The sequence below is a fragment of the Aotus nancymaae genome, unplaced genomic scaffold (assembly GCF_030222135.1).
Source record: "Aotus nancymaae isolate 86718 unplaced genomic scaffold, 86718_ANA_hifiasm-v0.15.2.pri h1tg000053l, whole genome shotgun sequence".
NCBI classification, from domain to species: Eukaryota; Metazoa; Chordata; class Mammalia; order Primates; family Aotidae; genus Aotus; species Aotus nancymaae.
In genome coordinates this window covers 20082580-20095745 of record NW_026988467.1, presented here as the reverse complement: position 1 = coordinate 20095745, position 13166 = coordinate 20082580, and the positions used below count along the sequence as shown (strand labels likewise).

The window sequence follows — 13166 nt, the reverse complement described above, 5'->3', positions numbered from 1 at the left end:
TCCCACTGATTTGGTGAGTTGGATAATTATTTCATTATATATCACAATGTAATAATAAGAGAAATAAAGCGCACAATAAATGCAATGTGCTTGAATCGTCCTGAAACCATCCCCTACCCTGTCTGTGGAAGAGTCGTCTTCCAGGAAACCAGTCTCTGGTGCCAGAAAGGTTGGGGACCACTGGTGTATATGATGTGTGGAGTGTGGGGGCTGCATATGCGTGGAGTGTGTGTGGTGTGTATGATGTGTGAGGTGTGTTTGGTGTTTAGTATATCTGTGTGGTATATATAATGTGTGGAGTGTGTGTGGTGTGTATGATGTGTGGAGTGTGTATGGTGTATGATGTGTGGACAGTGTGTGTATGATGTGTGGAGTGTTTGTATGATGCATGTAGTGTGTGTGGTGTGTATGTTGTGTGGAGTGTGTGTGTTGTATGATGTGTGGAAAGTGTGTATATGATGTGTGGAGTGTGTGTGGTGTGTATGATGTGTGGAAAGTGTGTGTCTTGTGTATGATGTGTGGAGTGTGTGTGTATGTGTGGAGTGGTGTGGTGTATATGATGTGTGGAGTGTGTATTTGTTGTGTATTATGTGTGGAGAGTGCGTGTGGTGTGTATGATGTGTGGAGCGTGTGTGTTGTGTATGATGTGTGGAGTGTGTGTGTTGTGTATGATGTGTGGAGTGTGTGTGTTGTGTATGGTGTGTGGAGTGTGTGTCTATGATGTTTGGAGTGTGTGTATGATGTGTGCACTGTGTATGATGTGTGGAGTGTGTGTATGTGTTGTGTATGATGTGCGCAGTGTGGTGTGTAGTGTGTGTGATGTGTAGAGAGTGTGTATGGTGTGTATAATGTGTGGAATGTGTGTGTGGTGTGTATGATGTGTGGATTGTGGGTGGTGTGTATGATGTGTGGAATGTGTGTGTGTTTTGTATGATGTGTGGAGTGTGTGTGCACTGTGTATAACATGGAGTGTGTGTGGTTTGTATGATGTGTGAAGTGTGTGTGTATGATGTATGGTGTGAAGTATGTGTATGATTAGTATATGTGTGTCCTGTGTGGTTTGTGTATGTGTGGCATGTGGAAGTGTGTGTCTGTGTTATGTAGCGTGTGTATGTACATTCTTCAGAGGAGAGGGTTCACTGCTTTCCTCAAATACCCAAAACAAACAACAAAGAGCCTTGGCTTTAGGATGAAATGGGGAACTTGGCACAGGTAGACCAGGGTTATCTTTCTGCCTAATTTAAAATATCCGCTCTTTTTAGGTAAACAGCAACATATGCCTGGAGTTATAAATTGCAACTTGGCTTTACAGTGTGTCTTTCGTCAGTCCAGACTGCTATAACAAAATGCCATAGCCTGGGTGGCTTATAAACAACAGTCATTTATTTCTCACATTTCTTTTCTCGTTTGCTGTTTTTTTTGTTTTTTGTGTTTTTTTTGGGGGTGGAGTCTTACTCTGTTGCCCAGGCTGGAGTGCAGTGACACAATCTTGGCTCACTGCAGCCTCTGCCTCCCAGATTCAAGTGATTCTCCTGCCTCAGCCTCCTTAATAGCTGGAACTATAGGTGCCCACCGCCATGCCTGGCTAATTTTTGTGTTTTTAGTAGAGATGGGGTTTCACTAAGTTGGCCAGGCTGGTCTCAAACTCTTGACCTCAAGTGATCTGCCTGCCTCGGCCTCCCAAAGTGCTGGGATTGCAGATGTGAGCCACTGCACCCAGCCTATTTCTCGAATTTCTAGAGGTTGGACAGTCCAAGATCAGGGCACCAGCAGATTCAGTGTCTAGTGAGGGCCTGCTTCCTCATAGACAGCCATCTTTTCTCTGTGACCTCATATGGTGGAGGGGTCTTTCTCAGGCCCCTATTGGAGGGGCCCTAGTCCCCTGCAGCAGGGCTCTGCCCTTAAGAGCTAGCCACTTCCCAAAGATCCCCTAATACCATTACCTTGGGGTTAGGATTTCAACAGATGAATATCAGGAGACCTTCATCCTGGGTCATTTTTTGCCCTGTGCAGGATGATTCTAAAAGAGATACAGGACAATTTTTGTTCCATTACAAATCAGGCCAGGTGCGGTGGCTCATGCCTGTAATCCCAGCACTTTGGGAGGCTGAGGTGGGCAGATCTCCTGAGCTCAGTAATTGGAGATGGCAAAACCCTATCTCTACTAAAAATTCAAAAATTAGCCAGCCATGGTGGCACACACCTGTAGTCTCAGCTACTCGGGAGGCTGAGGCAGGAGAATTGCCTGTACCCGGGAGGTGGGGGTTGCAGTGAGTGGAGATCATGCCACTGCACTCCCAGCCTAGGTGACAGAGTGAGACTCTGTCTAGGAAAAAAGAAAAGGAAAGAAAGAAAAATCTGAGTTTGGGCTTGGGCTGCCTGCTGTGCTGGGAAGCTCCCACCAGGACCCATGTGGACGGTGTCTCTCAGCATTTCCTTCCCCAACTGCGTTTTTATGCCTCTTTCCTTGTTTACCTGACTTCCTCATTCTTCCTTCTTCTCTTTTCCTCCCTACTCAGACATAGCAAAGAATGGAGTAGGCCCTGAGATACCCATAAGCACTGCTGAGTGGACACACCATCCTGTCAGTCCTATGAGGAATGGCATTCACAGTCCACCCAGCACTGAGAGCAGTGTCTGGCACATCACAGGGCTCAACACATATAGATTGAATTCACATTGGTGCCATTCTCTAACAGTGTATATAACATGAGGATCCAGCGTGGTCTCTGACTCACCTTTCCCTCATTTTCTACCTTATTTTTTGCAGTGTTGTACTTACTCTCTGTGTTTCTGATGCTGCCTCATTCTGATGAGGCAGGGCAGAGAAGTAAATGAATTGGTGTGTGGCTGGATAGATTTTTCTGTTCTCTATTTCTTAGCTGGCACCCAAGACCTTCCTTCCACAATCTGACCTCCAGCCACATCTCCCACACTCAACTTGAACCTACCCCAGATAGGTTTTCCCCAAACATGCTATTCTCATCCTCTAATCTTTTGTGTCTGCTGTTCTTTTTTTGTTTTGCTTTTTGTGGGTTTTTTTTTTTTTTTTTTTTTTTTGTGGAGTCTGGCTCTGTCACCCAGGCTGGAGTGCAATGTCACAATCTTAGCTTATTGCAACCTCCACTTCCCAGGTTCAAGCGATTCTCCTGCTTCAACCTCCAAATTAGTTGGGACTACAGGCATGTATCACCATGCCTGGTTAACTTTTCTATTTTTAGTAGAGACAGAGTTTCGCCATGTTGGCCAGGTTGGTCTCAAACTCCTGATCTCAGGTGATCTGCCCTCCTCAGCTTCCCAAAGTGCGTGAGCCACCACACCTGGCCCTGCTGTTTTATTTGTCTGGAATGTGCCACCGCCCACCCCAGGAACTCCAATCTTTCAAGACTGGTTAAAGTACTAGCTTCTTCATGACCCACCCGGACCCCAAACAATTAACCCCCATACCCTGCACCTTATATACCTTTGCTTTAGTACTTCCTTCCCTTCCTTGCAATCCTGTGTAAATGCTTGGCTACCCTACCAGATTAGCACTACTTGGGAGGAGGAACCAGATCTTCCTTAATGAATCCGTTGGACTCAGAGGCAGTAGTATGCTTGAGCTAGCTCCTACCACCTCAAGGGAGCTGGTGATGTGTAGCTCTTCCCAACTCTGCATTCAGTTACATCACAATAGCAGCTTGAAATTGGCCACGGTGGGAGCATTTTGTACCATGGAAGCTGACAAATGCTACAAATCAAGGCACCCCCACAGCCAAAGCGGGTTTACCTGCAAACCAATATAGTTAAAGGCACTCAATAAATTGGCATCCAATAGATTTTGTTTCTCTTTTTTTTTTTTTTTTTTGAGACAGAGTTTCGCTTTTTTTGCCCAGGCTGGAGTGCAGTGGTGCAATCTCCGCTCCCTGCAACCTCCACCTCCTGCGTTCAAGTGATTCTCCTGTCTCAGCCTCCTGAGTAGCTGAGATTATTAAAATTAGCTGGGCATGTGCCACCATGCCCGGCTAATTTTGTATTTTTAGTAGAGATGGGGTTTCTATTTTTTTTTTTTTAAAGACGGGGTCCCGCTATGTTGCCCAGGCTGGAGTGCAGTGGCTATTCAAAGGTGCGATCCCACTACTGATCAGCACAGGAGTTTTGACCTGCTCCGTTTCTGACCTGGGCCAGTTCACCCCTCCTTAGGCAACCTAGTGGTCCCCCACTCCCGGGAGGTCACCATATTGATGCCGAACTTAGTGTGGACACCCAATCAGCATAGCACACTACAGCCCAGAACTCCTGGACTCAAGCGATCCTCCCACCTCAGCCTCCCGAGTAGCTGGACTACAGGCACGTGCCACTGCGCCCGGCTAGAGATGGGGGTTCTCCATTTTGGTCAGGCTGGTCTCGAACTCCTGACCTCATGATCCACCCACCTTGGCCTCCCTAAGTGTTGGGATTACAGGCGTGAGCTACTGCGCCCAGCAGATTTTGTTTTTCTCTTTTGAGATGAAGTCTCACTCTGTTGCCCAAGCTGGAGTGCTGTGATGTCATCTCAACTCACTGCACCCTCTGCCTCCTGGGTTCAAGCAATTCTCCTGCCTCAGTCTCCTGAGTAGCTGAGATTACAGGCATGCACCACCATACCCAGCTAGGTTTTTTTTTTTGAGATGGAATCTCTCACTTGTTGCCCAGGCTGGAATGCAGTGGCACCATCTTGGCTCACTGCAACCTCCACCTCTCAGGTTCAAGTGATTCTCTGCCTCAGCCTACAGAGTAGCTGGGGTTTTAGGCGCCCGCCATCACACCCGCCTAATTTTTTGTATTTTTAGTAGAGATGGGGTTTCACCATGTTGGCCTGGCTGGTCTCAAACTCCTGACCTGAAGTGATCCACCCCCCTTCGCCTCCTAACATGCTGGGATTACAGGTATAAGCCACCGCACCTGGCCACATCCAATAAATTTTGAGTGGGCAAATGCTTTATGCTCTGGAAAATCCCCCCAAATTAAAGTTAGCTACTTTTTACTCATATGGGTAAATGACTTTCGTTAACTTGTTTTTCTACATTCTCCTGCCATTGGTTATGGCCCAGCTTTTGAAATTAACACACTAGGACTTAAACATGAATATGTACCAGAATAACTTGGGGACACTAGGAAAAATGCATATTCTGGCCAGGCGCGGTGGCTCACGCCTGTAATCCCAGCACTTCGGGAGTCCAAAGCAGGTGGATTGCTTGAGCTCAGGAGACCAGCCTGGGCAACATGGTAAAATCCCATCTCTACAAAAAACACACACACAAAAAAAATTAACCAGGTGTGGTGGCGCATGCCTGTAGTCCCAGCTACTTGAGAGGCTGAGGTGGGAGAATCGGTTGGCCTGGGGAGGTTGAGGCTGCAGTGTGCTGCAATCGCACCATTGCACTCCAGCCTAGGTGACAGCAAGATTCTGTCCCAAAAATAAATAAGTAAATAAATAGATAACTTTTAAAAATACATATTCCTGGGCCTGCCCTCAGCAATTCAGATTCATAGGAATCTGCATTTTATCAAGAAGCTTAAGTGGTTATAATGAAAGGTTAGCACACTAAAATGCTTTAACTTTTATGCCAACTTTCTTTTCCATGGTTTAAGGAGTCAGGACAGATAGCAACAATAAAATGTTTAGGCCGGACGCAGTGGCTCACACCTGTAATCCCAGCACTTTGGGAGGCTGAGCTGGGCGGATCACAAGGTCAAGAGTTCAAGACCATCCTGGCCAACATGGTGAAATCCGTCTCTACTAAAAATACAAAAATTAGCTGGGCATGGTGGCACTTGCCTGTAGTCCCACCTACTCGGGAGGCTGAGGTAGGACAGTCACTTGAACCCGGGAGGCAGAGGTTGCAGTGAGCCAAGATCATGCCACTGCACTCCAGCCTGGAGATAGAGCGAGACTCCATCTCAAAAAAAAAGTTTAAAATCCTCATTTTGACATTAGCATCAGCCATCCTCCTTCCCCTTCCACCAACCCTTAAATGGAGCTCTCTGCAATTTAACTATCCTCCTCTCTGCTCTCCTCTGGCAGAGGCTTAAGGGGAGACATGTGGCCAGGGAGATGGACAGAGAAGGCAAAGGCGTGAGTGATGCAGACATGGAGTGTCTACCGTGAGCTGGTGGGAGACTGGAGACTCTTCTGTAGAAACTCTCAGAAAAAGATGATCTCAGGTGGATACTCACAGAGGAGCAGTTAGTTGTGTAAGCCCAGGATCTTCGGGGAGAGGGTAGCAGCAGCAAGTCACAGGTCGTTGTGCCAAGGTTCCCACTAAGCAGAACAGCAGGGCAGTGACCACAGTGTAAAAGGGCACTGGGTCGAGTCTGGAGAGGAAAGCTAAGGGGAACATCATAGACCAGGTGGGCAGTGATCAAGTCAGCTCGAGCAGTAAGGTTCAGGCCAAGGTTCTTCTCATCCTGGCAGGCAGGATGAGCCCCAGATCTGAAGAAATATACACAGGAGTGCCCATCCTCGGCCAGAAGCTGTTTGCCTGCTGCTCTCCTTCCAGCCATGGGCGGCATGGGGACTCTATGGGGACAGCTTTCTCCCAGGTGGGGCAGGACCCGGAATCCAGGCCTCCTTCCAGCTCCTTGCGGTCAATAAAGCATGTTACCTCCTCTTCTGTTCAGGCTATCTAGAAACCCGGTGTGGGGCAGGGCCCCTGCGACTCCTCAGTCCTGAAGGGCAGACTCTTTTTTCTCCAGGAAATGGCCAGTGATGAACTGAGGGAGTTGAGGAATGCCATGACCCAGGAGGCCATCCGTGAGCACCAGATGGCCAAGACCGGCGGCACCACCACTGACCTCTTCCAGTGCAGCAAATGCAAGAAGAAGAACTGCACCTATAACCAGGTGTGGACCGTGAGGGGATGGGTCTGAGAGGGGAGGGGCCACAGGGCCACAGAGGTAGAAAACCAGAGAGAAGCTTAGGGAAGAGCCAGAGGGGAGAAAGGGTTAAAACTCTCTAGGCTTGGCCGGGTGCAGCGGCTCATGTCTGTAATCCCAGCACTTTGGGAGGCCGAGGCAGGTGGATGGCTTGAGCCTAGGCTTGGAGCAGCCTAGGCAACATGGTAAAACCCCATCTCTACTGAAAATACAAAAATTAGCCAGGTTTGGTGGTGTGTGCCTGTAGTCCCAGCTACTGAATGTGAGGCAGGGCGGGGGGAGAGAAATGGGTGCCGATGAGGCAGGAGAATCACTAGAGCCTGGGAGGTTGAGGCTACAGTGAGTTGAGGTTACAGTGAGCCACAATTGCACCACTGCGACCCAGCCTGGGTGACAGGAGTGTCAGGGCTTTATTGTGGGATACCCAGTTCCTGCACCTGAGTGATGAGGCTAAGAGATGAGAAACTAGAAAACATAACGTTAAATAGTCCCAATGATATTTAAGTCCCTTTTCCTCTCTGCGCCTCAGGTCTTCCACCAGTAAAATAAGGAAGATAAATTAGACCGCTAAGGCTGCTTCCAGCTCACTCAAGTGAGCATGTCCAGTAGCAGGTGTTCATGGGCGAGTCAGGGAATACTTCCTGTAGGAGATGAGTCTTGAGGCAAGAGAAGAGAGATCTGTTATGAAAGATCAACAAGAGTGAAAGTGCAAATTAGCCGGGCATGGTGGCGGGCACCTGTAACACCAGCTATTCGGGAGGCTGAGGCAGGAGAGTCGCTTGAACCCAGGAGGCGGAGATTGCAGTAAGCAGAGATCACGCCATTGCACTCCAGCCTGGGTGACAAGAACAACACTTCATCTCAAAAAAAAAAAAAAAAAAAAAAAAAATGCTGGGCGCGATGACTCACACCTGTAATCCCAGCACCACCTTGAAGGCTGAGGCGGGTGGATCATTTGAGGTCAGGAGTTCTAGACCAACCTGGCCAACGTGGTGAAACTTCACCTCTACTAAAAATACAAAAATTAGCCAGGCGTGGTAGCGGGCACCTGTAGTCCCAGCTACTCGGGAGGCTGAGGCAGCAGAATTGCTTGAACCCAGGAAGCGGAGGTTGCAGTGAGCTGAGAAGGCACCACTGCACTCCCATCTGGGCAACAGAGCAAGACTCCAGTCTCAAAAAAAAAAGAAAAAGGAGCGAAAGTGCAAAAGTCCAGGTGAAACCAGTGAGATACTGGGAGTGAGCTGATGGACTGCCAGAGGAGAGGAAGGCATACATTATGGAGTTGTCAGTGATAAGGAAATTGCCAAAGTGGGGTGGGAATATTAGTGCCAACCTCTGGGATTTCGACCTACTCCCAAAGACAGTGGGAGCCATGGCAAGTCCTAGAGCAGGGGAGTGACTTCATGAATGGTTCTTCTCTCTCTCAGGTGCAGACACGCAGTGCTGATGAACCCATGACTACCTTTGTCTTATGCAATGAATGCGGCAATCGCTGGAAGGTCTGTATATTTATATATTTCCCCCTTCCCTGTCAGCCACAGACCTTGCCCGCATAAGGAGTAGTATCCCCACAACCCAGAAGGGGCCTTATGCATGCAGCGCTTGCCAGCCTGCACAGAGTAGCCTGCAGAGCCAGAGATAGTGGTGGCTTGCTGTTGAGGAGGTGAGGAGAGAACACACATGTATGTTTTCATTTTGGAAGGACACCAAGCTGGAGTGGGGGTAGCAGCCCACATTTTATCACAGGATGAGCAGGTTTGTCATTTGAGCACAGATGGAATTGGCTTCCTGAGATCCACAGAGGAGAGGAAAAACAATAACATTCTGCACTTGGACCACGCCTCTTTGGAAAGTGCTTCCACAGATGGTATTTCCTTTGAACCTGGCCACAGCCAGGGATGGGAGACAGGAAGGCTGAGCCCTGTCACAAATGAGTTGACCCTAAATGCCACCAGGTCATCCTCCCCTCCTGAGGAAGCTCTGGAAGTCTTACATTATGCAAGGCTGTAAGTCAGACTGCCTCAGCTCCTGCAAAGGCAGGGGTTTTGTTTTCAGGCATGGGAGTCAAGAAAAGACTCCTCCCAGAGTGCTCCTTCCTGCCAAGTCTCCTGGAGGAACAGAGCGTGGTCACATGACTAATGTCAGTCTCCAATTGCTATCTGACTTGCACGTGCACCATGTGATGTCTGGGCCACCAAGCAGGCTGCAGGTGCTCCAAAAGTTCTAAGGTACTTAGCAAGGAGTGCAAGGCAAGTCAGGATCCCTGGTTTCAGGTCCCATGCTGCCCTACTCACCCTGAGCATGTTACTCACCTCCTTCAGCAAAAGAGCAATAATAATGCCTTTCTCCCAGGGTTGATGATGTGAGGATCATTTTGACATTATTATGCAAGCATAAACACTTTGCAAACAACGACAAGAACTGTTCCTTTATAATGTTATTCTCACTTTCAGACAAGGAAACTGAACTACAGAATAGTTAATAAGCATAAAGCCACAGTTTAAAACACTGAAAGCCGATGCTCCAACTTCCTGATCAATTCTTTTTTTTTCTTTCTTACTAAGGGCCTCAGTAGCCCTTATTGGGGCCTCATTAGAACTGCCATTTTTTTTTTTTTTTGAGACATAGTCTCTCTCTGTCGCCCAGACTCGACTGCAGTGGCGCGATCTTGGCTCACTGCAACCTCTGCCTTCCAGCTTCAAGTGATTCTCCTGCCTCAGCCTCCTGAGTAGCTGGGATTATAGGTGCATGCCACCATGCCCTGCTAATTTTTGTATTTCTTTAGTAGAGACGGAGTTTCACCATGTTGGTCATGGTGAAACTAGAAAACATAACGTTTTCTGTCTCTAACTCCTGACCTTGTGATCCACTCTCCTCAGCCTCCCATAGTGCTGGGATTATAGGCATGAGCCACTGTACCCAGCCAGAACTGCCACATTTTTAAAGGTAAAAACCAGATGATTACATATTTTTTCTTTTTTCACTTATTGAGCACTTAGGGATGGGGTCAGTATAGTGGCCTAATGGTTTAAAGCATAGGCTTTGGCAGCAGGCTCAAATCCTAGTTTTACCCCTTACAAAGTGACTTAGCTCAGCGACCTGAACTCACTAAGCCTGGATTTCCTCAACTATAAAATGAAGGTATTTATATCTAGCCCACAGAGCTGTTTCTAGAAGGTAACACATGTAAAGCATTAACAGGGCCTCTGAGATCTCATATGGCATCTTTTCACATTAGGAAAAAGTGTTGCTTGGAGGAAGCCTCCAAGTGACACAACCTCATGCCAGGGTGCACAGCAAACAGAGCAGGGGCTAAGTGTCAGCCTCAACATGCACCTTTGGCCAGGCTCTTTTGTGCAGTCAAAATTATACAATACAAAAAAAGCCCTGAGCACAGACATGCCTGGTACATAAAAACCACTATTCTTACTGTTTTGGGTATGTCATCTACTAGTATTATGGGAGTTTGGGCAAGTCACTTAACCTCTCTGATCTGCTTTCTTTTTTTTTTTTCTTTTCTTTTTTCTTTTTTATTTATAGAGATGGGGTTTCACTATGGCCAGAATGGTCTCGATCTCTTGACCTCGTGATCTGCCCGCCTTGGCCTCCCAAAGTGCTGGGATTACAGGCGTGAGCCACCGTGCCTGGCCTGACCTGCTTTCTTACCTGTAAAAATAGGAGTGATAGGCCGGGCCCAGTGGCTCACACCTATTATCCCTTGCACTTTGGGAGGCCGAGGTGGGCAGATCACCTGAGGTCAGGAGTTCAAGACCAGTCTGACCAACATGGAGAAACCTCATCTCTACTAAAAATACAAAATTAGCTGGGTGTGGTGGTGCATGCCTGTAATCCCAGCTACTCGGGAGGCTGAGGCAGGAGAATCGTTTGAACCTGGGAGGTGGAAGTTGTGGTGAGCCGAGATCTCCCCATTGCACTCCAGCCTGGGCAAGAAGAGTGAAATTCCATCTCAAAAAAAAAAAAAAGGAGTGATATTAGTGCCTACCTCACAGAGTGATTGTAAGGGTGAAATGAGTTAATACATGTTAATACTGCCTAGCACAGAGTAAATTCTCAATAAACGTAGCTCTTGCGATTTTGTTGCTGCTGGAGAAAAGACATTCTGAATGCTCTAAATCTAGCTCCTCCCCTTGACTCTTACTAGTTGGAGAGACAGGATCCACTAGAGATAACAACTACAGGCATCTGAACACATTTTCAGATGGTGTCCATTGCCCTGTGGGAGACTGAAAGTCTAACCAAGTGCTTAGTAGTCATTCCAGTGATGTTCTCGATCATAAATTAAGAGCCCAGCACATTCCTGGCACTGAATTGCCATTCATGTTATTACCTGATATCACTCTCGCATTCACCAGCATTATGAGCTAATTTTACTGGGTGAGTGATTTAGTCAAGATCACCCAGCTAATAATGGCAGAGCTGGGCTTTGGATTCTGGTCTGTGTGGCTCCAGACCCCACCTTCTTTTTCATATTCCCCACAGCCTGCCTGGAGGATGCAGAGAAACCTTTCACACTTTGTTGCCTTTTTGGTTTTGTAGTTCTGCTGATGGAACAGCCAGGACTGACATGAACAAGGTGAGGAAGAACGAAGAGGAAGCACTAAACTGTTTGAACTGGAGAAGCAATGAAAATTAAAGTGAAGGAAAATACTGAACTCTGAATAGGTGGTATGAGTTGAAGGAAGAATTCTCTTGCATATTAATAATCGGTCATTAGTAACAATTGGTTAATAGGGGAAGCTTGCTGGGGGTATGATGCTGAGAATCCATATTGATGAACCTCTTATAGAAACTGCAGAGGGCCGGGCACGGTGGCTCATGGCTGTAATCTGCAAACTCTGGGAGGCTAAGGTGGGAGAATTGCTTAAGCCCAGAAGTTTGAGGCCAGCCTGGGCAACATAGCAAGACCCCATCTCTATAAAAATAAAAGAAAAAGAAAAAATAAAGAAGCTGCAGCGCCTCAGACCTGAGATGTGGTATCTTTGACAGTGGGCTGGCAGATCTTTGCTTTGAGTTCCTTCTCTCCCACCTGGATCTCCCAGCCTCTTCTGAACTGAAAAATGCTAGATCAACCCAAACCTCACCCCACTCCCACCTCAGAGTCACACATGAAGAACAGTTGATACACCATTTGGGTTCAGCAGATATTCCTTTCATACTATGTATTAGGTTGCTGCAAAAGTAATTGCAGTTTTTGCAATTACTTTTGCACTGGCCTAATGGAAATATTTCTTCCCTACTCTTTCCTTATCTCTTCCCAAACTCTCTGCTATTCCCGGTTCACAGCTGGCTGTGGGGGCCTTTCAGGACTCCAAACCATATCCCTCTAGGCAGGGAACAGATCCTCCTGAGGTAGGCTTTCTGAGTGAAGGTGACAGCAGCACCCTGATTTCCATGGCCCCTTGAAAGTCCTGAGCCTCCGAAGCTGCCCAGGCCCTTATCAGCGTGTCCCTCACAGCTCCATCTGTGACGTGAGCTTCAGAAGACATCTGCAGAGCACAGTGACCTTGCCATGCTTCTCCCATGATAATTATCAGCTTGCTTTTTTTGTTTTTGTTTTTGTTCTTTTTTAGAGGCTGGAGTGCTGGGGTGCGATCTAGGTTCACTGCAACCTCCACCTCCCAGGTTCAAGCAATTCTGTCTCAGCCTCCTGAGTAGCTGGAGTCCAAGGCATAAGCCACCAAGCCCAGCTAATTTTTTGAATTTTTAGTAGAGACGGGGTTTCACCCTGTTGGTCAGGCTAGTCTTGAATTTCTGGGCTCAAGTGATCCACCCTCCTCAGCCTCCCCAAGTGTGGGGATTACAGGTGTGAGCCACCTCGCTTGGCCTTGGCTTGCTTTTGATGCTGACAGGAACTTTCGGCAAAGCTGAAAACTTCTAGAAAAACCTTGAGGAAGCTGTTGGGGCAATTACAGCCCAAGTTCCTGATATACCCTGGACATCATTTACTTTAGAATTGGTTACTGTCTTCTTCCTTCCATCCAAAAGTGCCTTCTCCTGTAGATGAAGCCTGGAAATAAACTAGGTACAGGAGTCTTCCACTGACTTTGACTTTTCTTTTTATTTATTTATTTGACAGGGTCTCACTCTGTTACACAGACTGGAGTGCAGTGGTGTAATCTTGGCTCACCTCAACCTCCGCCTCCCAGGCTCAAGCAATTCTCCTGCCTCAGCCTCCTGAGTAGCTGGCATTACAGGCACGCACCACTACTACCTGGCTAATTTTTTGTATTTTTATTAGAGACAGGGTT

The 13166-nt window shown here is 47.5% G+C and overlaps 1 protein-coding gene across 1 annotated transcript in view; it reads left to right on the top strand.

Annotated features, from left to right (window-relative positions):
• TCEA3 (transcription elongation factor A3) overlaps positions 1–12956 on the top strand; it is a 44680-nt gene extending 31724 nt beyond the window's left edge. The window contains exons 9-11 of the mRNA XM_064363444.1: positions 6718–6864; positions 8325–8396; positions 11455–12956. Of these exons, the coding sequence (XP_064219514.1) occupies positions 6718–6864; positions 8325–8396; positions 11455–11463 (228 nt within the window). The 3' untranslated portion in view covers positions 11464–12956. The remainder of the gene's footprint in view (positions 1–6717; positions 6865–8324; positions 8397–11454) is intronic.
• Positions 12957–13166: the final 210 nt, after the last annotated feature.